Source organism: Thrips palmi, unplaced genomic scaffold (assembly GCF_012932325.1).
Source record: "Thrips palmi isolate BJ-2018 unplaced genomic scaffold, TpBJ-2018v1 HiC_scaffold_19, whole genome shotgun sequence".
In the NCBI taxonomy this organism is placed as follows: Eukaryota; Metazoa; Arthropoda; class Insecta; order Thysanoptera; family Thripidae; genus Thrips; species Thrips palmi.
In genome coordinates, this window is record NW_023144628.1 from 6,450,577 (window position 1) to 6,476,931 (window position 26,355).

General features: G+C 63.3%; 1 protein-coding gene across 2 annotated transcripts; it reads right to left on the reverse strand.

The window, feature by feature from the left end:
- Window positions 1–549: 549 nt before the first annotated feature.
- On the reverse strand, window positions 550–24,785 carry LOC117646059 (solute carrier family 26 member 10-like). Of its 2 annotated transcripts, none has more exons than XM_034386722.1 (9): window positions 24,619–24,785; window positions 4,866–5,061; window positions 4,454–4,760; window positions 4,174–4,322; window positions 3,793–3,990; window positions 3,321–3,692; window positions 2,972–3,241; window positions 2,299–2,655; window positions 550–2,210 (listed from the first exon to the last, which is right to left on the reverse strand). In XM_034386722.1, the coding sequence occupies exons 1-9, from the start codon at window positions 24,711–24,713 to the stop codon at window positions 1,866–1,868; spliced, it is 2,289 nt and encodes a 762-aa protein (XP_034242613.1). In that variant the 5' UTR covers window positions 24,714–24,785; the 3' UTR covers window positions 550–1,865. The 2 variants fall into 2 exon arrangements, with proteins under 2 accessions (XP_034242613.1, XP_034242614.1); XM_034386723.1 differs by lacking the exon at window positions 24,619–24,785 and adding an exon at window positions 10,937–11,189.
- Window positions 24,786–26,355: the final 1,570 nt, after the last annotated feature.

Sequence of the window (26,355 nt, forward strand, 5' to 3'; positions counted from 1 at the left end):
CGTCAGGGGCAGGGCTCGCTGCAGGCCGATTCCGAGTGGTGCGCCTGTCTCTCTCGCAATCATGCAGACCGTCCCGTGAGTGCGAGAGAGAGGTCTCCCGTTCGGAGTGAGTCTGCTGCGCACGCCCCGTCCGCGGCCCGGAGCACTGCGGAGCACGCCCCCGCGCGGCCGCGCCACTGGACCCGCGGCCCGGAGTGGAACGGAGTGGGGGCGGTGGGAGGAGTCGCCACGCCCCCAGCCAGCGCCAGCGACCCCCCAGTGGGGCCCCCACCAGCCGCACCGCCGATTTATCAGTTTGATTGAAAGAGCGAAGGAGGAGTTATCAGTGCGATCCGAACCCCGTCGTCAAACGCCCCGCGCTCCATCTTGGACTGAGTCCAGGCCACACCGCGGTGGTCGAGAGCGTAAGAGCACATTTCACGAACACTAGGAACCGGAGTTCCACTCCTGACGTTTCCTTATATTTTAAGGAATAATGGAATAATGCAGCCATATTTGAAGAGATGAGATGTGTAGGGCGTTCGCACTCCCAGAAATTCTCAGTGGAAACTCGCTTTCATCATAATCAATTTATTCTTTAGGCAAGATACAAAATAGAATTCAGATCACAAACGCTTTTTAATTAAATCGTTACTATGTTCACAATTCTGCTCCGAATTTCTTTTTATGTAGACTTTGACCAGAAGTTGATTTCTTTCGGCCATGCTAGCTAGCACACACAAATTCATTTTAGACAAAATATATTATCTTAACTAACCATAGTGATAAATAAGCTTACCAGCAACTAGTCTAAAATATACAGAGTATGGAGTATCACATGTTGGGCTCACGATTTATAAATAGTTACTTCTACGTTACAAAAGGAATGGGTCCATTTTACAGGGTAAATTAAGTGTCTAAAGGAGTTGCCTCCCTCTCCATAGGGAATCTGCTTCCCCGCTGATCTGCACATCGGAAGCGACAAGCCTGGGAGTCAATCTCTCTGTCTACATGGACTAGAGAAGCGTCAACTTAAATCAACTTCTAGCTTAAACGGACGCTGAGTTCCACAATTTGACAACATGGCAACACTGCCGGCCGCACAAGCGGCCCCGGCTTCCTTCATAGGCCTAATGCAAGCAACTGCAAAAAAATATATGTTTCAGTCTTAATTTGTGAGCAAACCAAGGCAGAAGCTAATCAAGCCGGAGTCGACGGCACCCACTCTCGCCGCACATCGTGACGGGAGTCGGGGTCCGTGATTTTTAACTTTAACTCTATGTTGGACTAACATACGACACCGGTGGGCACCGGTAAGGCAATAAGGCATACACATTATATCACATTTCGTTCAATCGAAATTAACTAGAGAGGCTCAGACACTATGCTTTCTGGCAAAAAAGACACGTTGTTACAAAGCCGCTTCTTTCTCACGGACAACAAAAGTTTCAAAATTCATACACGGGTAACACTCGAATAAAACAAAAATGAGCTTAACGTTACCTAAAACCTATACTTCCTTAAACAGAGCAGTAGTCTAATGGAAAGACATCAATCACAATCATTTGCATTAAAACTAATACACATAAATATATCGAGCATCATAAAAAATATACTGTGTCATTTTTTTTCCGCACCGACATTTCCGATTCCGCAAGATTCTTGACTTGAGACTACAGGAGTGGCAGTGCCGCGCGGTCCACACGGCGTGGTGTTCGTTGTGGCAGTCGTTGGGGAGGCATAGCACTGCCTGGCACATCCTGAGCACTGCCCCGCCCGTCGGCAATAACATCCTGCTCATCTCCAATTTTCGAAATCAACACACAACGCACGGTGAAAAAAAAGCAGTGTTCCAAAACGAAGAATAAATAAAAGAGCGGCTGATGTCACACCCGGGCCTGCACCTGCTCCGCGGCGCCGGCCGCCGTCATGGCCACCACGGCGTCGTGCACGGAGGGGAAGACGCGCAGGCGGTCGGCGGGGTGGCCGGCGCGCACGATGGCGCCCAGCACGTTGTCCGCGGGCGCGGCCAGCACCACGGCGACGCGCACCTTGGCGAAGTCGTCCGCCACGCGCAGCAGTGTGCGAACGCCCTCCGAGTCCACGCGCACCACGCCGCTCATGTCCAGCACCACGGCGTGCAGCTCCGACGGCTCCTGCCGCTTCATCTCCTCCACGAAGTTGGCCGTGCTGCCGGCGGGGCCCACGTCCTGGAGGTGGCCCTGCTGCACCTGCGGGAGGATAGAGGCGGAAAGGTGAGTCAGCAGGGACCAAGGGTGCGCCCCACAGCGCCGTGCGATGGGGGAGGCGATGACCCACCTTGCCCTGGCGGGCGAACTCCTTCTCCGGGTTGACGCCGACCAGGCGGTAGAGGTTGTCGCGGAAGGCCGGCCTGGTGGCGAAGTTGATGACGCCGGCGTAGCGGAAGATGGCCAGGCCGGGCACGCGCTGCGCCGCGCCGTACAGAGCGGGGTCCACGTACAGCTCGGTGTTGGGCAGCGGCGCCAGCAGGTGGCAGACGGGCCGCACGCCCTGGCACACCAACGAGGCCAGCGACAAGGCCGCGCCCACGCCAAGCCCCACGTCGATGTCCACCAGCACCACGGCCAGGAACGTCACCAGCCACACGCTGCCGTCCCAGCGCGAGTTGCGCATGTACCCGGGGGCGGCGCGCACCTGTGCAAAGAGGATCGGCGGTGAGCGCGCCGCACAGTGGGCCAGAAGACCGGTGGGGGTGGCCAAAACTCTAGACGTGTTTTGAGCTCCAGTCGCTAATTTGGACTGTTACCGAACTGTGACCCCACTAATGGATTCCTCTCCGAACGAGGAGTTCATTGGTGGGGTCACACGGTCGCTTCGAGTCCTGTTTAGCGACTCTGGAGCTCAACACGCGTCTAGGATTTTGTCCACCTCCACCGGTCTTCTGGCCCACTGTGCGCCGTCGGGCGGGCAACGGTAAGACGGGTGCCGGCGGCGAGACGCGAACCCTGACCTGCATGAGCATGCTGCGCAGCGCGACCACGATGATGGCGGCCAGCACGCAGCGCGGCAGCGGCTGGAAGAAGGGGCCGGCCCACAGCAGCACCACCGTGAGCAGCGCGCACGACACCAGCGACGTGAGCTGCGTCTTGCAGCCCGCCGCCTCCTGCACGGCGGAGCGCGACAGCGACGCCGTCACCGGCATGCACGAGAACAAGCTGCCCACCAGGTTGGACGCGCCCTGCGCCAGCAGCTCCTGGTTCGGCCGCACCTCGTAGCCGTTCTGCGGGACGGAAAGTGAGGAATCCAAAGTCAGTGGAAGCCATTGAAGTCAGTTACGCCACTCCAGTGATGGTACTGACCTTGGTGGCGAAGATGAGCGCCAGGGACATGGCGATGGTGTAGGACACGACGGCGATGGGGATGGACTCGACGGCCACGGCCCACAGCAGGCCGGGCTTGGGCACGGCGGGGACGGGCAGCCCGGTGGGGATGGGGCCGAGGGGCTGCAGCTGGTACACCGCGAGGGGCGCGCCCGGCCCCGTGGACAGCAGTGTGCCCGCGATCACCACCAGCAGCTCGATGGGCACGGGCAGCGCGCAGCGCCGCGACAGCCACGGCTTGAGGGCCTCGTTGTTGACGGTCAGCAGCAGCATCGTCACCAGCGACACCACCACGGCCGCCACGTTGGCCGTGCCAATGTACGTGCAGATGGCGATCCACTGCGAGATGATCTGCGACGAGGAGCAGGGTTTAAGTTTGGTTCCAGTCCCCGTCGGGGGTGCCGTGCCCTCTTTTGCTGTCTGAGGCTGTCCCTCGCGGTGCGGCGCTCACCTTAAACATGCCCCCGTGCGAGCTGGGCAGCTGCAGGCCCAGCAGGTCCTTGATCTGGCTGGTGAGCACGTGGATGGCCGCGGCCGTGGTGAAGCCCGAGACCAGGGCCTCGGACAGCAGCGCGGACAGCACGCCGAGCCGCAGCGCCCACATGAGCATCTGCACGGCGCCCACCATCAGCGCCACGGCCGTCGCCACCTGGAACCCGTCAGGACGCCCTCCACGAGTTAGTTGGCTGGCGAGGTTGGCGTCGACGTCAGCAGAAAGTCGTTTTCGTCAGCCTGTCTCTCTCGCACCCAAAAGAACACTCAATGAGTGCGAGAGACACAGTCTGCAGCGGCTGGTCCACTGGGCGGCGCTAGGCGGCGCCTTGTCACTGACCTCGATGTTGGTGGGCAGCGGCCCCACGGGCTCGGTGCCGTTGTCGGCCGGGTCGGGCAGCACGTGCGGGGTGGTGTGCGCCGTCACCACGTGGCCCGTCATCAAGCAGATGACGGCGAAGGTGCCCATGGACACGTGCCTCGACGTGCCTGACGAACACAACACAGCGTCACCGCACTGTACCAGAACGAGCTGTGCCAGCACAAACGAGCACAAAACGCGTCTAAAGTTTTGGCCGCCGGCGCCTATCTTCTGACCCACGTGTGGCCAGGGTGCTCACCGAACAGGCAGTAGACCAGGACGGGGAAGAAGGCCATGTAGAGCCCCACGACGGGCGGCACGTTGCCCAGCAACGCGTACGCCAGGCCCTGGGGGATGTGCATGACGGCGACGGTGAAGCCAGACACCAGGTCGCCGACGAGGTCTTCCCTCCACTTGTAGCGGCCCAGCCACTCGACGATGGGGAACACGCTGCGCACGCCGTCGGCCGCCTTCCTGGCCGTGCAGGCCGCCCCCACGCGCGGCAGCACGCGGCGGACGTCGTCGCACGACGGGCACCACGACGGCCGGCACCTGCTCTCCGGCTCCTGCGGGACGACAAGCAGTGCGTGAGGCCAACGAAAGCAAGTGCGCAGTGGGCCAGAAGACCGGTGGAGGACGTGTTTTGTGCCCCAGAGTCGCTAAACGCTCACCTTCTCAGAGCACTTGCTGACGGCGGAGCCGTGGTAGGAGAACCTGCCCTGCAGGTCGCGCTGCTCCAGGACGGCGCGGTCGACGCGCAGGGACACAGTGGGCGGCGGCGACGGCGTCGGCTTGTTGGTCGACGTGGACCCGTACATGCCGGCGGCCGCCGCGGTGCCCGGCGTCGGCGTGCCTGTAGGGCTGCCCCTGGAACAGAGACGCACATCGTGAGGACCTCGCAGACGCGGACACACTGCAAGCCGCCGCGGCCAGTGGGCGCTAGGGGCGGGCGCGGCGATACCCCGCGACTCGCGACAGCGCGGCAGCGTGGCCGCGGAGTAGCGACGGCGCCGGGCGCCGCGCGCTGCGTGCACTGCGTGCGACAGCGGGAGGGAACTTTCCGCAGACTGACACCATCACCATCACGACCAGCAACGCAAATGCACAGGCACCGTATGAGAAATTGGCGGGCGCGTCTTGACGACGGTCCGATCCGTCCAATCCGAACGGAGTCGGCGAGGGGCAGCGGGGCGGCAGAGAGGAAGGGAAAGGAGGGAAGCTCGCCTCGCAGACTCCGCGGCGCGCTCGCCAAATAACACTCGGACAAACAGCGAGTTTCTCGTCGAGACCCAACCCCGACGCGGCTGCCGTTCCGACCGTTATTCGTCACACTGCGTCGGCCTGCATTTGCATTTGCGTTTTGCATTTGCATTTTGCAGCGCTCAAAGGCGCAAGGCGCAAGGCGCAAGGCACGGTCCGGCACCGCCCGGCAGGGGCCGCGAAAAGGAACAAAACGTGCAAATACGGAGCTCAGCAGCGCGGCGCGTTCTCCAGGAAGCGCAGGCAAACGAACCAGGCAGCGGGAGAGAGGGGGAGGGGAGGGGGGTCACGTGAAACATAAGTAACAGCCCCGACGGCGCGCCACGCCCTGCGCCCAGTGCAAACACCTGTAGAGTCGAGTCCGTCGGCGCGGCCGGCGCGGCCGGCGCAGCGGCCCATCCCGCCGCGCCCCGCAGGGAGGCGAGATGAAGAAGAATACGCAAACGAGCAGGAAAGGCAAAAGGAACGAAATTGAGGCGAACCGGTTTCAGCGCACAACGGCCCGAAAACAGAGCTGCGCCGCTGCAGTGCGCAGGCCGGCGGCGGCCAATCTACGCGCGTCGACGGGGACCTCTCCGGTCCAGGTTGACGGCCTGGGCGGCCTGGGCGGGGCCGGCCAGCCACTATCGTGCCACGAGCCAGCGGCCCGCGACCTGAACACCGCTTTCGTCGCTCTGTCCCTCTTAGTGGACCCCCCCCCCCCCCCCCGGGGGATCGCCTGCTGGCCGACCCGCCACCACGCGGTCGCATTCGCGAAGAAGGCCGTGCCAAAAAGAAACCGCTGCGGCCCCGGTCGTCTGCAAGTAAGAGAAAGAGAGAGAGAGAAGAAAAATGCAAAACAAAAACACGCTGGTGTTTGAACCACCGGTGGTGCGACCCGCACGTTAGGACGCACAGGTGGTGATTACACGTCGATCACGGTTGTGGCATTAGTAGAGCGAAAACAGATCTCTCCCCCCCCCCTCTCGCGCTCTCTCTCTTTGCCAGTGCACCGGGTGCATGCAATCGCCGCGCGATAAGCGGAAAAATAAGACGCACACACACAAAAGGAGGAGACGGCGTCGAAATTAGCCGATTCGCGGGCAAGCTGGTCTGTTGCGTGCGAGCCGCGCGGAAGAGGGGGAGGGGGAGGGGGAGCGTCTGCCCGGCCTTGCCTTGCCTTGTCCTGTGACTCACGCTCACGCCCCGAGCGGGCCGCAGGGGCCGCAGTGGCCGCAGAACGCGAGCCAGGTGGGGGTCGAGGGTCTCCCCGCGGAAGACGGCAACAAGCGCCACCACACTAGCTCGCTCGTTCCGAATAGAGTCCGAAAAGCGGTTTCACGGCTCTGCCTCTCTCTCCCGCACTCATGGGGCGTCGCGTAGGGCCGACAGAGAAGGAGAACAGAGACACGAAGTGTTCGGAGTCACAATTGGCAGGCAAGAGAGGAGTCCGCGCACCCTTTGGGTTGAACTGGGAACTAACCTTTCATCACCAACCCAAGCACAATGCCTCAAGTCAAGGCCAGGCAGGAAAACGACCACGAGCCACACTTAAAGATTTTGAATTTATCTTCCCTCTCCCTCTTTTTCTCTCACTCTCCCGGCTCGTCCTCGTCTCAGCAGCGCATCATCTCTCGCTGCATAAAGCTATGTGATGTCGGAGTCTTGTCTCGGCGGTGTCCCTGGGAGCAGTGCGGCGACAACTTGGGCTAGGCCTGGCCGTACTTGGCCTAGAGTGCAAGCCTCAGGCGGACAGCGTGCAAGCCTCACAGTGAAGCAGACTGATTAAGGGTCGTCCCGTGTGAAGAAAGATAGATCGACGGAAGCAAAGAAGGGCCTGTGGGCTCTCCATAGCAGCGAGGCCGACCCGCTGAACTTGGAGGCTGGCGTGTCTCTCCGGAGTGCGAGACGGTAAGACGGAGTAGCCAAGGATGGCGGGGGTTGATTAGCGCACCGAATGTCACGCCTGCCTGCGCTTCAGGTGCCGTTTGCATTCGAGGAAGGCTGCGCGGCCGCCTCGCGCCTCTGACGGTCTCCTAATCTGGCTCCGTTCTCATCCCGGGGCACATCTCTATCTCTCTCTTTCGAGTCTCTTTCCAGCCCAGTCCCACCTAGCTGCATCCCGAGGCCAAGGACGGGCGCGCGTCAACACAGACACGCGCCGTCGTCAAATGCAGTCTTTCTTCGCAACACCGGGCCTGCACACACGCCCGCCCTCATACACGCACACGCTCACACACACACACACACATGCTCTCACACACACACTCACACACACACAGCGATCTCGTTATTTGTGGCTTCATTGTGCATCCTTTCCTCTCGCACAATCACGATCGTTGGATCGCTGCGGCGCCAGCGGGCTGCGATTCCGAACCGTTCCGTCTGTCTCTGTCTCTCCCGCACTCACGGGGCGTCCTGTGTGAGGGTGAGAGAGACAGGAAGCGCCGTCCGGAATCGGAACGGGCCGCGTGTTTAACGAGCAGCGAGGAATGCGCGCAAAACTTGGGCTTTATATTTGAGACGGCTGCAGCAAAACGGTTTCGCATCCGCACTTTCTTCGCAGTGTACCCTTTCCGACGAGGGACACACACACACACAGGGATTGAATTGTTTGAGTGTCATGAATGAGTCGGACTCGTTGGTCGTCCCTTTTTGGCCCCGAAAGGCATATAAACGAAGCCCATTTCGTTTCGTTTCGGAGCAAAAACGAGCAATGCGAGCGGAGCGCCGGAAGCGGAGGCTGTCGATCCGCAAAACGGTTGGCTGGGGCTTTTCGGACCGCTTTACATTTTCGCTTTCCTCCGCGACCTGGCGAGCGAGTGACTCGCGGGGGCCGTCCGAAAACGTCATCGAAAGAAGACATCGAGTCACATCGGCACACTACCGCTTTCCCAAACCCACTCCACACACACAGACACAGACACACACACACGCTCGCACACGAAAACCGCTGCACTCAGTAGGCATAAATTACTGCCCAAACTTTCTCGCTCAGCGGGCTGGCTTCAGTAACGGGAGTGAACAAGTCAGGCCGTCTCAGGTCCTCGTCCGAGTCCTCGTCGCCGACGTCGCCGTGACCCGCCGATCCAGGGTCTTCATTAACCGTGCCGTTTTGGAAGGGGAAAGGCGTGCGATTGGCCAACGGGCATAAAGTGTCCCTTCTAGTTGTCGCCAATCGTCATTTTTCCCCCGAGAGAGGACACGGCGGCCGTTGCGACATTGCAGCGCCGCGGCGCCGTTAAAAACGAAACCGCTTTCGAATGTAAGACTGCGCTTTTATTGCCTACCTTTTGCGCGACTGTAATTTCGCGTCCGGTCAAAAAGAGTGGTCGGAAAAAAAAGCGGCGCGCCGTCATCATCCATCCCTGCCCGCAATCATGATTAAATTTGGCGTGCCGCGTGCCGCCCGGACGACGGGCCAAGCGCCACCGCGCCGCCAGGGCTCGCCCCGTCCCTCTCTCTCGCACTCGCGGGGCCGCGCGCAAGGGCGCGAGGGAGACGGAGCAGGGTATTCACACCGTCGGGCCGTTTTGATGGGCGTGACGCAAGGCGGCAGGGCGGCCTCCACGAGCGATTCCGAACAAACATTCGCTTTCGTCTCTCTCTGTCTCGCTCGCTCCCACGGGGCGTTCCGTATGAGTGCGAGAGAGACAGAGCGGAATGAGCGTCGACAGAGAGGGCGCGCTGGACCACGGCCTGGCCCAGACCGCTGCGACGCAGGCCGGACTGGCGGTGAAGGTCTCTGTTAGCCGAACGCCTATACTGGAACACACAGACACACACACAGACACACACACGACGCGACCCCAACCTTTCCCGCCGAAATCAGCTGACTCGCTATGCACCGATTAGTGTCGCCAGGAGGCGTGTGAAGGAGGTCGCGCGCGTGAGAACGGAGCGAGCTCGCTGCCGCAGACTGATTCCGAGAGTCGTTTTTGTCGCTCTGTCTCTCTCGCACGTGTCGGGGACGCCCCATGAGTGCGCGAGAGAGAGACAGAGCGATGAAAACACGACTCTCGGAATCAGCCGCCTGGCTGGTTGGCGGCTGGCTCAAGCTTGGTTCCTGATCCTGATCTGGATCGGAGGCCCTCATTATTCTTCTAGTGTGGCGTGATTAGCTCTCAATTTCCGGATATTGACCGGAAGTGGGCGAAGGGTCCTGAATAGTTGAGAGGAGCATGGAGGCTCACAGAATACTCAGTTGGCTCTGTCTCTCTCGCCCTCGCGGTGGCAAAGACCTCGGCCCAAACAGAGGCTACCCCACCAGAATGTCCAGCCAGAGACGCAGCGGAGCGGCACGCGGCGCGCTTCCGCTAAAGACACACAAAACACGGGGCGCACTGATTATGGGCGGGATGGGCATTGTATCGGCCAGCGACCAGGCAAGGCAATGACAACGACAACCGCCTTGGCCGCGTGACAAGGAGGGGCAGGCCAGGCAGGCCAGGCAGGGCGAGCCTCTATTTCGGATCGCCGCACCGACCACGCCGCCCGAGCCACCACCCCCAGCGCAGACAAGCAGAGCACAGCGCACACGCCGCCGCACAGTGGGCCAGAAGACCGGTGGAGACGGCCAAAATTCTAGACGCGTTTTGAGCTCCCAGAGTCATTAAATAGGACTCGAACCGACCGCGTGACCCCACCAATGGATTGCTCTCCGAACGAGGAATCCAATGGTGAGGTCACACGTTCGGTTCGAGTCCTCTTAAGCGACTCTGGAGCTCAAAACGCGTGCAGAGTGTCGGCCGCCTCCGCCGGTCTTCTGGCCCACTGTGCGGCGCGTCGTCGCGTCATGCCATTACTGCACCCATCTCGGTCTCGGCCACTCCGCCCCGGACTCCCGCAACGGGTTACGCGCTTCTGCATGCCTCTGCGCACCTCCCCTCACTTTCGCCGTCGGCTCTGATTGCCGCCGTCATCCTCCGCCTCTTTCACGCCCCGTTGCGTTCCGAAAATAACCCGCGACCGCGCGCGGCTGCGCTCAAAACAGTGCTGGTCAATTTGGACTCCTCGGCGTCGGCGGTAGCGGCGCCGGCTCCCACAGGAGCTCGACTAGACCAAGGTCAGGGCCGGGAGGACGGCACTCCAGGGCGTCTTGTCGGCGCCGCGGACGGCCCAGGAGGCCGCCATGGCCGCCGCCGACCAGCGCGGCCAACCAACCACTGCCACCAGCCAGCCGCGGCCCTAAACCGTTTTAACTGCTCTAGATAATGGCCAAGCCTGTTGGTGTGAGTGTGTGCGTATGTCTAGCTGTAGGTATACGTGTGTGTGTGTGTGTGTGTGTGTGTGTGTGTGTATGTGGAAAGCTTGCTTCGCTGAAGAGCCCCACCAGGACACTGTAGGTGAGGTCAAAGCCGGTCAAACGGTCGGGTCGCTTCCTCGGCGCTGGCGGTGACACACACACACACACACACACACACACACACACACACACACACACACACACACACTCACACGCGCGCGCAGGCCGTGGCCGCGGAGTAACGGGCGCCATACTCACGGGTTGCCGTGCTCCGCCATGAAGGCGGTCATGTTGGCGGTGCGCGCGGCCACACTGCGCGAGGGCCGTGAGGGCCGTGAGGGCCGCGAGGGTCGCGAAGGCCCGAGGGGCGGAAGGGCGGCCGTTGGGCGCTGGTCCAAGTCTCTCACGGGCCGCGGGCCGGTGCAGGAGGTCGCGGCGACGACGGCGGCGGCGGCTTCAAGTTCACGGCGAGGACGGCGTCGAAGGGCGTCGCGCAGGGTCACGGGCGCGCGGACGGGTGCGTGCAGCAGCGCGTCATAGTGCCTGCCCGGCGGCTGGCGGCACGGCTGGCGGCAGTGCCTGGCTGCCTGGCTGCGCGGCGCGGAGTGACTGGGGGCGCCGGGCGTTGCTTGGGCTGGCTCGCGGTTCGGCGGGGACGCGGCGAGCTCGGCGGGGACGCGGTGCGGCGTGCGGAGCGTGGCGATGCGGCGATGCGGCGGGGCGCTGCGTGGTCGGTCCGGTCGCCGCAGACGCTGCTGGCGGTCTGTTGTGCGGCGGCTGTGTTGTGGACCGCGGCAGCCGATATTGTCTACGCCGCACTCCCCCGCCCCCCCCCGCCACCGCGCCCCGCCGCGCCGGCCTGGGCGTACGCCCGGCAGGCCCGCAGAACGAGTGCATCGCTGGAGCCTGGAGCCTGGCGGGACATTTGCTGGAGTCTTCCTGCGCGGGTGTTTCCCCGGTATTCAAAGAGGTTTCTTCCGATTTCAGCATTTCTTGATTTCAGCAAGACGTTTCTTGATCTTAGCAAGAAGTTGTTTCTTGATCTCAGCAAGGAGATGTTTCTTGATTTTAGCAATAAGTCTCTTGATGACGTCTCTTAATTTTAATGAGAGGTATCTCAGTTTTAGCGAGATATTGTCTTTATTTCTGCAAGAAGGTAGGCCTACACATCAAATGTCATAGGACGGTTTTGGCCCACAACTGACTCAATTTTAACCAGAGATAAATTATACGTAGGACAAAAGACGGCCCATGATATTGAGAGGGTAGTGTCTTGAGTCCTGCAGTCCTTTTGCTGACAACTTTCTAGGGCATTTCTCAAGCCTTGTCGAATCCTTCCTCATGCAGCCTTGCTGCAACCTTGCTGCGGAACCTTGATGCAGCCCAGTCCCCCACTGGCTCCTAGATCCCGAAGGAAACTGCGGTGCGAGCATTTCGAAGTCCCCTTGGAGGCACACAGTGGGCCAGAAGACCGGTGGAGGCGGTCGAAATCCCGCACACGTTTAGAGTCGCTCAATGGAACTTAAACCGAAAGTAGGAACCCACCAATGGATTGCGCTCCGAACGAGGAATCCATTGGTGGGGGTCACACGTTCGGTTCGAGTCCTGTTTAGCGGCTCTGGAGCTCAAAACGCGTCGAGAGTTTTGGCCGCCGGCACCGGTCCTCTAGCCCACTGTGAGGCGACGCTGTGGAAAAGACCCTGACGGACAAGAGGAGCCGCTTAGCTTGGCGGCCCGCTCCAGTTGACTCCAGCACTGATGCGTCGGAAATGTTTGGCAGGAACGAGGGCCTGCAGCACGCTGCAGCACCGACAGGCGAGGCAGCGCAGCGCTGGAGAAGGAGGGACGAGAGAATGCGTGGGAGAGAAAGAGAGGGGGGGAGGAGGAGGACGTTCGATGACCCCGCAATCGGAATGTGTGATCGGAAAGTGCACGCACAGCATCGGCCCCTCCCCCCTCACGCACACACTCACGAGACATGTACACGACCGCGACCGACCTGCAGCAAACAGGAACAATATGGACAAGGCCCGTGTGAGTGTGGCTCTGTGTGCGTGTGTGCCTTGTCAACTCCGAATGGGCTGGGCTGGAGCGCCTGCCGGGTAGGCATGCCCGCTCGACACGGCAGCGTTGCGGGTCCCGGGATTTTGACCGCCTCCTGGCCCACTGTGCTTGGTCGCGCTAGACGGACGTCCCACATCCTTGAAGTGCGAACATGCGCCTGCGGGTTGGGACGCCAGAACTTCTCTAGACAGAGACAGGACGCCATTGCCATTCAGTGCTCGTCACCCCGGCGCACCCCGCCGGCAGTGCGACCGTTACCGTGGCGTAACGCCCTGCTGTCGCCGGGCGGAGGACAACCAGGCGAAGTGCCTGGAGCCGCCGCCAGTCCCACACCGATCACAATTTCAGCAACATTTCTCACACGACGACGGCGACGCTTTCATTGCGAGGGGCACGGCGTTCATTTTCGTTAGGCGATGGCTCCATATTCATAAAGGAAGCGTTCCTTTGGCGTGGAGATCGGGGGGCTGGGGGGGGGGGGGCTGCTGCCCGCGGCCGCGCCGAGATCCTTGTATTCCCAGCAGCAGCGCCAGCAGCGTCCGTGAGAAGACAGGGGTAAGACGCGCTGCTCCAGCTGGAGGACCTGCTCGGCCTGAAAAAAGTTGTGTGCGTGTGTGTGTGTTTGTGTGTGCGCTACTTGCACCAGGTATAGTACACTGCAGCAGCCGCGCCCCCGCGGCGCCAGCAGGCCACGGCACGGCATGGCACGGCACGGCACGGGTCGGCTCAGCTCGGCGAGGCACGGCCCGCGACATTCGAGTCGTCACAAGCGAGTACAGAGTGGCTCGTCTCGCCGCGATTGGAACCGGTTAGTAACCGGTCTGCGGGCTACTAGCGGACTCACTGGCACTGTGGATGTGTGTGTGTGTGTGAGTGTGTGTGTGTGTGTGTAAGTGTAAAGATGGTTTTCACGATGGGAGGAACTGAACGTATCCAGTACACACACGGGACGTGCACATTACGCGGCACACACACACACACACACACACACAGCATACACGCACTCGCACTCCGGCCGGAGCAGCATTAGCGAGACGCGATTTACCGACATAGGCAATCAGAAGTGAGCCGTGAGAAACAAGCGGAGCAAATGGGGGGAAGAACCTTTGGTCGGGGAGCGGCGGGGAGGCGGGGGGACACCATGGTGGCGCCCAGTGGGGGCCAGTGGGGGCCAGTGGGGCCACCTCGGCGATGTCGAAGCGGACTGAAGCGCCTGGCAAGCCTGGCAAACGGGAACCGTGACGACGATGCCTCTCTGGGTTTGGGGGAAATGGTGGGAAAGGCTTCCTGCCTGATTGGCCAGGTTCATCGCCTCCTTTGTGTTTATCGCGATGCCGCTGCGGATAGCGACGCAGAGCGACGCAGCGCGGCGCCCCACGGCCTTGGTGCATTCTGGGGCCGCGGCGCCGCGGAGCCGCGCTGGAACGGAGCGCGACAGAAGGCGACAGATTTCCGGTAATAAAAATCGGCCGCTTTACGATATCGGCGATATCCCGCGGACGCTTCCTGCTGCTCCCCACTTTCTTCATTACACTTAAAACCCCACCGTCCCTCCCGCGCCTCCTGAGGAGCCCCCATGCGTGCGAGAGAGACAGAGCGACCACACGGCCCTCTTTTTTCGAGCTTCGGCGTAGTGTGAGGCGACCGCCGAGATCCGATAAGACCTTTTCCTCGTGGGGACGTCATCGGCCGGAGTCACAATGTTGACACCTCACTGGGATGGCCCTCCCTCTCCTAGACAAACAGACAGACAGGCAGGCAAGCAGACCGACAGACAGACAAAACCACCCGCACTCGCCGCTTGATTCATTGGCGGGCACGAGTCCCCGAGCTGGCACATGCGGCCTTGCCGAAAACATAACTCAGCTGCTGGTGCCTTAATGTGGCGAAATCGGCAATCGACGCGTCAACACAGCAACAGCGGACGGCACCAGGCCCAGCCGGCTGCAACATCGGGCCGCGACGGGTTGCCTCCCCGAGCGCCTGGCGGGTAGGCAGTCCCGTCGAGCAGGCGTGCCGACGGGTTGCCTCCGCGAGAACCGCAGGCGGCTCCAACACAGTCGGCTGGAGTTGTGCAAAAGTATCGTTTGCTTCCGTTTCCGTTCTCGTCCGGCCGCGCCACCCGGTCGGCAAGTGGCGTGATGTTTCGGGACGTCGTCGGGCGCGACGTGGACGCTGCGACGTCGGCCAGCCAAGGTTTTATTGACGGAAACGCAGCGCGTGCGCCCGCGGCGCTCCCATCGTCGCGACGCTCTTCTTTTCGTTCTTTTCGACTTGCGATTGGTCCGGCGTCGCCGTGCCGCCCCGCCCGGACTCCAGGGGGACTCTTCCTCCGCCGCCAGAGCCGCGTATCGTGGCCGCGGCCGGCCGCCAGTTGCGTGCTCGCCGTGCCCCACGTGGTCCACGTGGTCGTCGTGTTGCAGTGTGCTCGCTGGACCGGACTGACCGCCGCGCCGCGCCGCCCAGGCCGCGGGGGAGGAGGACGAGGAGGAGGGGAGACCGCACTACTTCTTTACGCGTCCTGCACATGGAGACTTCCTGGTGCTGCTTCAGGCTTCGAGAAGCGAGCCCGCGCCGCCGGTTCTTCATCATCATCATCTTCTTCTTCTTCAGCCTGCTCGGCGACCTCCTCGCCTCTTCGGCTCCACCCGGGGTAGCGCGCCTGTCGCTCTGTCTCCCTCGCACCCCAACGAGGTGCCACGCGAGCGCGGCTTGTTGGGCCCCTTTGTGCGAGGGCTGGGGGGCTGGGCCGCCTCCTCGTCGCCGTCCTGGCCGCACGTCTGGAGCCTCGCGACGGCCACCTCCTTATCGGCGAGGCGGCGCCTGCAGACCGATTCCGAGAGTCATTTTCGTCGCTCTGTCTCTCTCGCGCCTACTCGGGACGCCCCAGGGGTGCGAGAGAGAGCGGCGAAAACGGGCATGCTGGTTAGCCACTTGCCGAGCGTTCCGCGCTTCACGCCTTCAGTCACGGGTTCGAGCACCGCGCGGCGAGGCCTGTTTTTGTTTCGGCAGGGCAGCGTGGCAACAAACAGCCTCTGCGATAACCTCTGCGACGTGCAAAATAAGGTTGAGGCGGCACCGCGGCAACAGCGAGGCCGCAGCAACAGCGACACACCCCTCTCATTGGCCCGGCCCAGGCACGGCACGGCAAGGCCTGGCACGGTATGGCCCGACATGGCTCCCCTCGGCCGGATTAAAGCCTCTGCTGCCAGGCGCCTCGAAACTAAGTCCACCGACTTTGGCATCCTCTGGCTGCACTTAGCCTTCCCCGCCCTGATCGCCGTCCTCGGCACACCGCACGCACTTCAGCGGTAGACTGATTCCGAGAGTCGCTTTCGTTTCTCTGCCTCTCTCACACCTATAGGGGATGCCGCATGAGTGCGAGAGAGACAGAGTGGAATCAGTCTCCTGTGGTCAGGCGGCGCGGTGATTCGTCCCCCTGGAGAAAGACGCACGCAAAAGGGACTCCAGGGTGACGTCACCGACGTCATCAGCGTCATCTTCTAGCGCCTCATTGGCGGCAGGAATACTGCGATGACTTCACCGGCAGTAGACCGATTCCAAGAGTCGTTTTCGTCGCTCTGTCTCGCTCGCACCAGACGAGTGCGGACTCAGTCTGCAGAGGTGGCAGCCGCCGGCATATCGGACTGGTAACGCAGACTTCACTTCACCGGGCCGGGTGGGCTCGGCTGGTGAACTTTGAGTTGCGGGGGTGTTGGTTGGAGCTTCGAGTAGCGAGGCTCAAACAAAACACAAACTCGCGGAGCTGCTGAACTCGAGTCGCTGGCTCTATTTAAGGCGTCCTGTCATCTTTGCACAAGTGCTTATCGACGAACGTGTCGTGCCGCTCCGTGCGGGTGTGTATTGTGTGTGCACCCGCTGTGTCGGCGTGTTTTGTGTTTGTGAGCGCGCTGCTCTGGTGCCCGCCAACGTGCAGTGCGCCTTCACTGTCAAACTTCCACGAGGGTAATTTACACGTGTGGCTGCACACGTGTCATAAACACGCGGCTTGCACCGAATCGGTGCGGGCCAGAGAGGACTTGACGACCAGGAAGGCGACTTTTAGGGGCGTCATGCGGTGTTCTCCTGCTCCGTACGTAATTCGTCGCTCCGTCTCTCTCGCCCCTGCGGGGCGCTCCGCGAGTGCGAGAGAGACGGAGCGACGGAATGAGCCTGCTGCAGCAAGCACAACGACTTCCTGAACCCGGCGTGGGCACCGCCCCGGATCAGTGTCAATCGCCCGGTGCACGCCTGGAGTCCAGGCCTGGAGTCCAGGAGTGGTGGAGGCACGCCGGCAGACGCGCGGCCGCCGCCGGCGGGGCTGGACGATTCCGAGCGGGAAGTCCCGCCGGCCCCTCTCTCTCGCACGCCAACGCGACGCCCCACGAGTGCGAGAGAGAGGGGCCGCCTCCAGGGCGGGCGGCGGGGCGACGCTCGGCAGCGCGGCCTTGCCCCCGGCCAACGCGGCGCGGTCGGCGCGGTACTCGGTGGGAGCGCGCCGCTCCGCGCCCGGCTGCCCGGCTCGCCACGGTGCGGCCACTGATCCTTTCCTCCCTCGCCGCGCTGCGCTGCTGCAGACCGATTCACAGTGCAGCGACGTCGCCGCTGTCTCCCTCGCACCGCTGCGGCGCGCCCAGCGAGAGCGACAGGGACGGAGCGACGAAAGCGCTGTTCGGAACGAGCCTGCCGCGCTCGCCCCTCGCCCCTTCCTCATCCCACTTTCCTCCTTTTTGCGCAAAATAACGCGCGATTATTACCGCCGCCACTTGTCCGTTGTTGTTGTCGCGGTTATCTCTCGCGTCACAGGTTGACTGATTTGCATGACAGCGGTAACGAATAACGAAACGCGGACAACGTCGCGCTGCTGTCGCCGCGCCGCCATAGAGAGTGCAAGGAGTGTGACACGCATTGTCACGCTCATAAAGCAGTCCAACAAGTTGATGTGCGTCCCGTGCCGAGCGGGGGCCCCTGCAGGTTGATTCCGAGCTCTCCTCTCGTCGCTCTGTCTCACTCGCGCCTCGACGGCACTGGACGCCCCTAAGCGCGAGGGGAGACAGAGCGGCGAATACGACTCTCGGAGAGCGAGGCTCGCGAAGCGATCCGGAAGTCGAGCCGGCCAGGGCGCTCCTCCGTGACTCCCCTCGAAGCCCCCGAAAACCAGGAAAGCCACGACGGCGGCGCGCTAGCGGTGGCGGCTCGGTTTCCGCGGGACGGCACCTCCGCCTTCGCCTGCTTCGCCTCCATGCCGTGCGGTTTGAGTGGACCCCGAGCCGTGACGCGGACGCGAGCGCGAGGGTCCTGCACACTGATTCCGAGAGTCCTTCTCGCCGCTCTGTCTCTGTCGCACCTTCAGGGGACGCCCCGTGAGTGCGAGAGAGACAGAGCGACGAAAACGACTCTCGGAATCAGACCCCCCAATTGCGGGAGGGCCTCGGCCACGACGTCGCCGCCGTTCGTTCGGTTCACGGCGAGTGCACGCGACGCGACGCGACGCCGAACGCAACGTCGACCTTGCCTTGCCTTGCCTTGCCGCGCGGCGGATTGTTGTGCGTCCGACTTCTGCGAACCCCCGGCCCCGCCTGTCTCTCTCGCACCCACACGGGACGCCCCACGAGTGCGAGAGAGAGGGAGGGAGAGGGAAGTCCGCCGCGCCAGGCCGCGCGTCCGCGCCACTGCCGGTGATTGCTCGGCACAGTTCCTTATTTGCGCAACGCCGCTCTGCTCCGCGGGGCGGAAAATGGAAATACGGCGCCGATATTTCCGATGGGTTTCCACAATGCGCACTTCACCCTGCCGCCTCGTGACGAAGGAACGTCGCCCTCTCTCTCGCACTCCTTGGGCGACCCGTACAGGTGCGAGAGAGACAGAGCGACGAAACCGACACTCGGAATCAGTCGACAATACCGCATTGCGTGGCGGAGTGGCACACGGAGTGGCACACTGCCGCATAGGAGTGCACGTGCCAATGCAATCAGACGCACGCACGGCGCGTACACTGAGTCAGTGTGTTTGGACGTCATATCGCGGAGCACCGACTGCGCGTGCTGCAGACTGATCCCGAGGGTCGCTTTCGTCGCTCTGTCTCTCTGGCACTCATGGCGCGTCCCTTATTGGCGAGAGAGAGACAGGGGGTCACTGGGACGCTCAAACCGGACGTGTGACCCCACCAATGGATTCGCCGTTCGGAGAGCAATCCATTCGTGGGGTCACACGTTCGGTTCGAGTCCCATTTGGCGACTCTGGAGCTCAAAACGCGTCTAGAGTTTCGGCCGCCTCCACTGTGCTGTGGTGCTGCGCGTGCGGTGGCCCGGGCGGCGTCGCGGCGTCACGGCGTCACGGCCAAGGGAATCCTCTCGAAGGACGTCAAGGGGTGCGCCGCAAATAGGGCACGCGACGACGCCTCGGCACAACATGGGCCGCCATCGGCCACTTTTTAAACTAGCCAATGAGACGGACGGGCCGCCGCATGCGCCGAGCGCCGCGCGCCGGGGAGGGGCGCCACGACGACGACGTCACGCCGAGCCAGTGGCTTAGGAAAGCCGGGGGCGGCTCTTTCTTCCAGCGGGCTGCGGTCACTTCGTCGCTCTGTCTCTCTCGCACTCATGGAGCGTCCGAATAGGTGCGAGAGAGACAGAGCGACGAAAACGACTCGGGATCAGTCCACAGGGCCGCCCCGCGCTGCTCCAGGATTCTGTCGGCGTAGGAGTATAGGCTATCGCCGCCTGCGGTCCACTGCTTGGCGGGACGCCTCATGAGTGCGAGAGAGACAGAGCGACCAAAACGACTCTCGGCATCAGTCTGCCGGTGCGGACGGCCCGCGGGCCCCGCGGCGCGGTTCCACCGCCACTGGACTCGCACTGCTCCGCGTGCTCCGCGAGCTCGAGGAAAGTCAATTGGCGGCGGTCTGGCCTGGCGGGCCTGGCGGCTGCGGCGGCGCGAACCAGGCGGCATCGCGAAGCGAAGCGGGGCAGCGGAAAAGAACCTTCATGGTATCAATTGGGTTGCAAGACGCGCTTTGCAGCTTTCGACATGTCTTGTCTGTCGCCTCGTCTCGCCTCGCCTCGCCACGGCGCGGCGCGGTCCCGGACGACAATACGGCCGGGCATGCAGACGCGCAACGCCACATTCTTGACTAAGACGAGCTCTTAGCTGGGCACCGTGAGAGAACAACATGTTTCAGTCCGACCGAAATACAGTGCAAATGAGTCAAAAACGTAACGACAGGGCTTGGCGTCGTGCCGTGTTTCCGATTTGGCGGCGCGGCCGCCTGCTCACGCGGCTCTCGCGTCAGGATCGTCAGGATACCCGGAATTATCCGGAATCATCAGGAGGCGGCCGGAGGAGCGAAATGAGTTTCGGGTCGTTGAGGGCAGCGCGGCGGCGTGCGGACGCGGACCGAACCGGGTAGCGTCGGCCAACCGGTTTTTCCCTGTCACGCTGTGATGGTGATGGTTCCTGGTTGATGGTGATTCGCAGTCTCTGTCATTCCCTCCAACGTCCTGCTCTGCGGCGTCTTGGCCGCTCGCGCCCGATGGGTGGCCTACCGAGCCGGCGGTCGCGGCGCGGTCGCCTCGAGCAAACGCCGCCACGCCGCGCCCGGGCGGCAGGCAGCCCACCGGCCAGCGCGAAGTCGGATGGGTGGCCTAGCCTGGCGGGGGCCGCCGTCGTCGTGCAGCGAGGGGCGTAAGCCGTCAGGCCGATGAAGCGCACCGAGCGGGACAACGTTACCGAAAGGCTGCGGGCAGCAGCCCCGTCTCTCTCGCACCCACACGGGCTGGGCTGCCCCGAGTGTGACAAAGACAGAGAAATCAGGCTGCAGTGCATGTGCAGAAGACGGCGACGGTACTCCTCCCTGAACTCAGTGACAGCAAACCCCCTCCAACACCAAAAACAACAGCTCCTTAGTCGTTATTTTGACTGACTCGAATGGGGGATTTGGGATGCACTGTTTCTCGTCGACGAGAGAAAAATGTGGAGCCAGCGCGTGTGGTGATCGAGGTCGCGGTGATTGCTTATCGCCTGTGTCAGAGCGAGTAGCAGGCGGTGTGCCTCCACTGTGAACGGAAACACTCGGCGCATCGTCGTCTAATCACGCACGCTGCCTTTGGCATTAGCGTTACGCAAGAGGTTCGGATCGGCCGCTGGACCGCGCGCCACTTGCGCACACTTGACTTGTGGCACCTGGAACCGGTTTCCTTTTCGCGTCGCCGCGACCCGGTTTCGCCGACGTTCGGTTCGGCAGAGGCCGCCATCCTATCCGGGTCTACTCGGTTCTTTTCTGCTGAAGGCCTCGGTCCAGCCCGGGTGCCAAGGGGGGCGGAGGGGGCGCACTTTGTTCCCAGCAGACTGTTTCCGAGAATCGTTTTCGTCCGTTTTCGTCGCTCTGTCTCTCTCGCACTCAAGGGACGTCCGCGGTAGGTGCGAGAGAGACAGAGCGACGGAATCAGTCTGCAGCCTGTCGTCGCCGTCACGGCGTCGTTGTTGACTGCCACTCCCTGCGCCTCCTTGTGGACCGGTTCGAGGCCACAACCGGTTCCAACCGGTTACCGCGCGATCCGGATAGCGCGGCCACGCGGCGGGGGGACTGGGGGCTCGCGGAGAGGGGGGGCGAGGCCACGTGACGATTCAAACCGAGTACACGTCGCGGCGCGGCGTCGCGAGCCCGACTATCGTCGGCGCCGAAGCCACGGCCAGGCCGCAACGCCCCACAGCCAGGGCGGCGCTCGGTCCCTCTCGCGCCTGCTCGCAACGCCCCACGAGTGCGAGAGAGAAGCCTTCGGAGGGAATCGGATACCCGGCCGGCCGATAGGGCGGGAACGGCAATCCGGATAAGGGCGGCACGGCGGGACGTTTCCACGTCAAAGTCAAGTCGGCGGGGCGGGACGGCGTCGTCGGCGTCCCCTGGGAACGTACCTCGGGGCAGGCCGGGCAGGCCGAGGCCGAGCAGGCGCGGCCGTCGAGACCTTCTTGCTGCTCTTGCCCGGCCGCGGGGAGGGCTTCTTCCCGCGCCGCCGCCGCCGCCTGTGGGCATAAACGGTTTCCCGGTTCTGCGCTGCAGTGGGGCGGGCGGGCGCCGATTGGGCGTGGGCGGGGAATGCCCTATGCTCACTCGGACGGCTGGTGCACTGTGCAGCGCGAGGAAAGGCGGAGACGGCTTTTAATTCGTACCGAGGGACGAGGGCCTTATGACCCGCAGCCCGCCCCGTCGGCCAGACTGATGACCTCCACGGCCTGCCGCACGACGGTGCACGCGGCGAGCACGCGCGTACCGAGCGCGCACGCGTGCACCAGAATAGCACACGCGTTCAGCGCACTCGACGCGACCCGACGCTCGCGCGTTCCATTCCATTTCGAGGCCCCATTTCGCTTCCCTCCTCTCTTTGGCGGTTCCTTGGAAAGCTGCCGTACCAGTGGCGGTGCCGCAGTCGCCGCATGGGCGCGGCACGCGGCAGCGCGGCCCGGCCGGTGCACTGGGAGTGGCGGCCCGTCGTCCAGGTCGTCCAGCGGCCATATCAAAGTGCCGCCAAGCCACCGAGCGCCGCCAGGGCTGCCAACAATGGCCAACAATCGCAACTAGAGCGGAGTGTGGCTGACCGGCTGTCACGTTGGCCACACTGCGTCGGCGGCCGGTTCCGGGCAGGGCTGCGCCGCGTAGTCACTGACCTCAGCGCCGAAGACCGGCCCGGCCTTCACGGCGAGGCTAGGCGGCGGACGTGACCTGGCTTGTGGCCGATGCGCGCGTTTCGGGCGGAGCGTTTCCTGGGCAAGGCCAGGGAGGCGCTGGCGGTTCGAATCGGCCCTCGACGCCCTCGAGGCCCTGCCTGCGCCTCCCGGTGGACTTGGCGGTGGACTTTCCGTTCCATTGGCCGCCTGCATTTGTCACATCAACTTATCACGCTTATCGCTGTCCAGGGACGCGCCGCGCACGCCAGCAGCGCTCTTGCCTTTTTGCCACCGACAAAAAAAAAATCTGCACACGCAGACGTGCCCCGTCCCGACGATCGGTCGAAGTTCGTTATGTTAATCGACGCGGCGCGAAGTCACTGTTGGCGGCTTGTCGGAGAGTCGTTTTCGTCGCTCTGTCTCTCTCGCACTCATGGGGCGTCCTGGATAGGTGCGAGAGAGACAGCGACGAAAATGACTCTCGGTATCAGTCTGCAGAACGGCGCCGACGTGGTGTGTGCTCTGGGATGAAAAGCCAGCGGGCAAGCGCCTGCCAAGTCGAGGGTAGGCAGACCCGCAACACGGCGCTGTCGCGCAGCCCAAACAGAGGACGGCTGATTCGTCACAGAATTCCGTCGCGCTGTCTCTCTCGCGCTCACGAGGTGGCCTGCAGAAGTGCGAGAGAGACAGAGCGGCCCAGGAAGGTCTCCACCGAGAACCTCCTCGGCGTTTGGCCGCGGTTGCACTGGGCGTGCGATTTCATAGTGCGCCGCCTGAGCGAGCAGCAACGAGCCGACGATGCCATTCCAGAGGCCAGTGTCCTAAGTTACGTATCTGTGACGATTCAAGGACGCCCCTCTCCGTCCCTCTGTCTGTCTGTCTGTCTGCCTGTCCGTCTGTCTGTCTGTCTGTCTGTGCCACGCGAATCATAACAATGGCCGCACGCGCGCGTCGCAAGGAAGTGACCAAAACGCTCCCACGATTAATGTCATTTCTATACGGAGCGTGTCCCCGGCTGCAGAGCAGACTGATGCCGAGTCGTGAGGCATGTGGGTCTGGCGCGCTGTGCATGTGAGCGTGGAGAGTTGGCAACCGTGAGGCCCTGTCTAGTCGGCGGCGGGGTCAGGAAGGTCGGCGTGCGGTTCGGAGGTTCGGAGCGTCTGGCGGCGAGAGTGAGGTTATGGCGCCCAGCTGACTCGGGCCGCTCCGGTCGGTCGGGGGGCGTCAAAGGAACGCGCTGCGCCGAGTCCGAGCCGACGGCAGCAAGCAGCACGCGAGGAAACGGAAAAGAACTTTAAGAGGCCATGCCGCCAGCACCAAGCAGGCAGCACCAGGCAGCACCAGGCACCGCCGGGACGGCCTGCGGCGCGTTGCTGGCGGTGCCGGCGGTGCTGCTGTTGCGTCTGCCCCCGGCCGGGACCGCGGCGGCGCGGCCGACTCCCGCCTCACGCTCCCGCCAAGCCAGGCGCGCTTGTGCAACCTCCCCGCGTTGTTGCTGTTGTTGTTGTTGTTGTTCGGGTTGTTAAAAACTAGCCCCGGAGCCTGCCGTTGTGGGGGCCGTCCGCGAGCACCGCGTCAGCTGTTTCCTGGCGCGGTGGTGGTGGTCCTGGTCAGCAGACTGATTCCGAGCGTCGCTTTCGTCGCTCTGTCTCTCTCGTACCTTTACGGGGTGCCTCATGAGTGCGAGAGAGACAGAGCGACGAAAGCCGTGCTCGGAATCAGTCTGCCGCTGGGCGGGAAGGTTTATTTCGGTGCGGCGTCCGCCAGGCACGCTGGCGGGACGACGGCTTCGCAACAGGTAGGCGCCGAGCGAAGGGCTACCAACCGTTGGGCACCCGCAGATCCAGCCTGGCTGGCCTGCCCGGCCTGCCCGGCCTCTCTATCCGACTTGGAAAGTGGACGCGGCGGCACGCCGGGCGTGCGTGCGCGCGCCGATCCCGGAAGGTGGTTGGTATTCCTGACGGGGAGCAGAAGACTCCCGAGGCGGGAGTGCAATCGAGAGGGGACCGCGATCTCGTGTAACAGGCTCGTATTGGTTTCCAATCCGCGCAGCCTCTCTCGAGGTGTACGATCAGGCGCGGTGTAAATCCCCCCCCCCCTCTTTCCACCCGGCGAGGCAGTGGGAGGGAGCAACCTTTCTCTGGCTTCGTGACCCTGAATAATCTGCACTTTCGCGCGCCGCGGGGGTCATTCCCTTCCCCCTCCCCGCTTACCTATCGCGCATGAGGTAGGCCCACTCGGGCTGGATCTCGTCGTCATCGCTGGCGGCGAGGAGGGCCTCCTCGTCGGCGCTGCGGCGTCGTCGCATCCTGAGGGCGTCGCCGGCCAGGGCCAGCACGTCCAGGCGCACCCCGCTCGCCGTCGCACTGGCGGCACTGTCGCACCACACTGTCGCGGCCACGGCGGCCACGGCGCGGCGAGAGGCAAGAGCAAGCACAGGCGCGGCGGTGGCGGCGGCACTCTGTACGGTGGACGCTGTTGACAGGACGGCAGGTGCGTCGGGCTGCGTCGAGCCACTGCCGGCGGCGTGCTGTTACGGGCGAAGCCCGGCTTGCTCGCTTGCGAGGCTTGTCAGTCGATTCACAGTCGCAGCCCGGCCCCCTGGCTCCGACCGTCTGCCCGCCGGGGACGGACGCACACACACACACACTCACACACTCGCGGCGGATGCGCGGATGACTAGGCGGTCATGACGGCGGCGAGGGTCTCGCTGGAAGGGCGGCGGGACGACGGCGCGCGCATTTCAAAATTGACCCTAGCGCGGACCGGGCCCAGAGCGACTGCTGCCGCCGCCACTGCCCACCTCGGCTCAAAGCCTCAAAGCTAGGGGCCGGCCGCTGGCAGTCGGGCCGCCGCGCCGGCGTGTTCCCCCGCTACGCCCCACCACGCCGCGATGTGTGTCTATCGCGCCCCGCCCCGCCCCGCCCCGCCCCGCGCGGCCGGTGCACGCCGCCGAACGGCCCCGCGGCCCGCGTTGTTTTGTTTATTTCCGCGCCAACGCGACGCAACGCGCAGCAACGCGACCCGACTCGCGGCGAAAACGGCAAAGCAAGGCTCGGAGTCCGGGGCCGCGCGGCGGTGGGCTTGGACATGGACAAGGCGGCCGGCCGCGTGGTACTGGCGGCACGGCCCCGCCCGGCCCTGCCCTACCCCAGGCCGCGGCCTGCCCCAGCCAGCCCCAGCCCCTGCCCCTCCTCGGGACGGAGTACGGAGTGGCACGGAGCCAGGGAGCCAGTCGGGCACGGAGCAACAGCGGGCCAGGCACCACGCCGCCGTCCGGGGAAGGGAAGGGCTTTCGCTGCTAACGGCGGTGGGGTGGGGAGGGGAGGGGAGGGGTCCCAACTATTGCACCGCGGAGTACGGCGGAATGACCCGGCGGACCGCGGCGCCACGTGGAGTCGCGGGGCGGGGGGTATCCGCGGCGTCCGCAGCACCGCAGCCCGAGCAAAGCAGCTGTTGCAGCACCACGTCGCACTGCATGCAGCAGGTTCACTCCGGACGGTGCGCTTTCGACACGCTGTCTCCCTCGCGCTCGTTGAGCGTCCTGCGGGTGCGAGAGGGACGGAGCGACGAAACACCGTGCCTCCCCTCCTCCTCTCACTCCGCTCGTTCGCACCACACCCTCCCCACCCCTTTCGCCGCTAAGCCCGCCGTGCCCGCTATCCTCCCCCCCCCCCCTCGCCGGGCACACGGCACGCACTCGACGCGGACACGCTGCCCTGCGAAACACACCCACCCACTTGGGACTGCTTAAATGCCGCAAAGTTGATCAAAACGGTCACAAATGTCTGTGAAAAATCGTGTTTTGGGCCGACTTTAAGCATCTACTGCATCTGATCCGAGGCGGTATCTCGTCCTCCCTCAACGGGCAATTGGTCTTTAGACCTTCCTTTTGCATGCCTTTGTTACGGAGTGCGATTATCTGCCTTAGTTTGGGAGCAGTATTGCCA

Bases quoted from the DNA above. Each gene is read 5' to 3' on its own strand.
- LOC117646059 (XM_034386722.1), bottom strand. From the start codon at position 24,713: ATGCGACGACGCCGCAGCGCCGACGAGGAGGCCCTCCTCGCCGCCAGC. The intron at 5,062-24,618 runs GTAAGCGGGGAG...TCTCTGTTCCAG, and splicing joins GCCTACCTCATGCGCGATAG to GGGCAGCCCTACAGGCACGC. The intron at 2,211-2,298 runs GTGGGTCATCGC...ATCCTCCCGCAG, and splicing joins AGTTCGCCCGCCAGGGCAAG to GTGCAGCAGGGCCACCTCCA.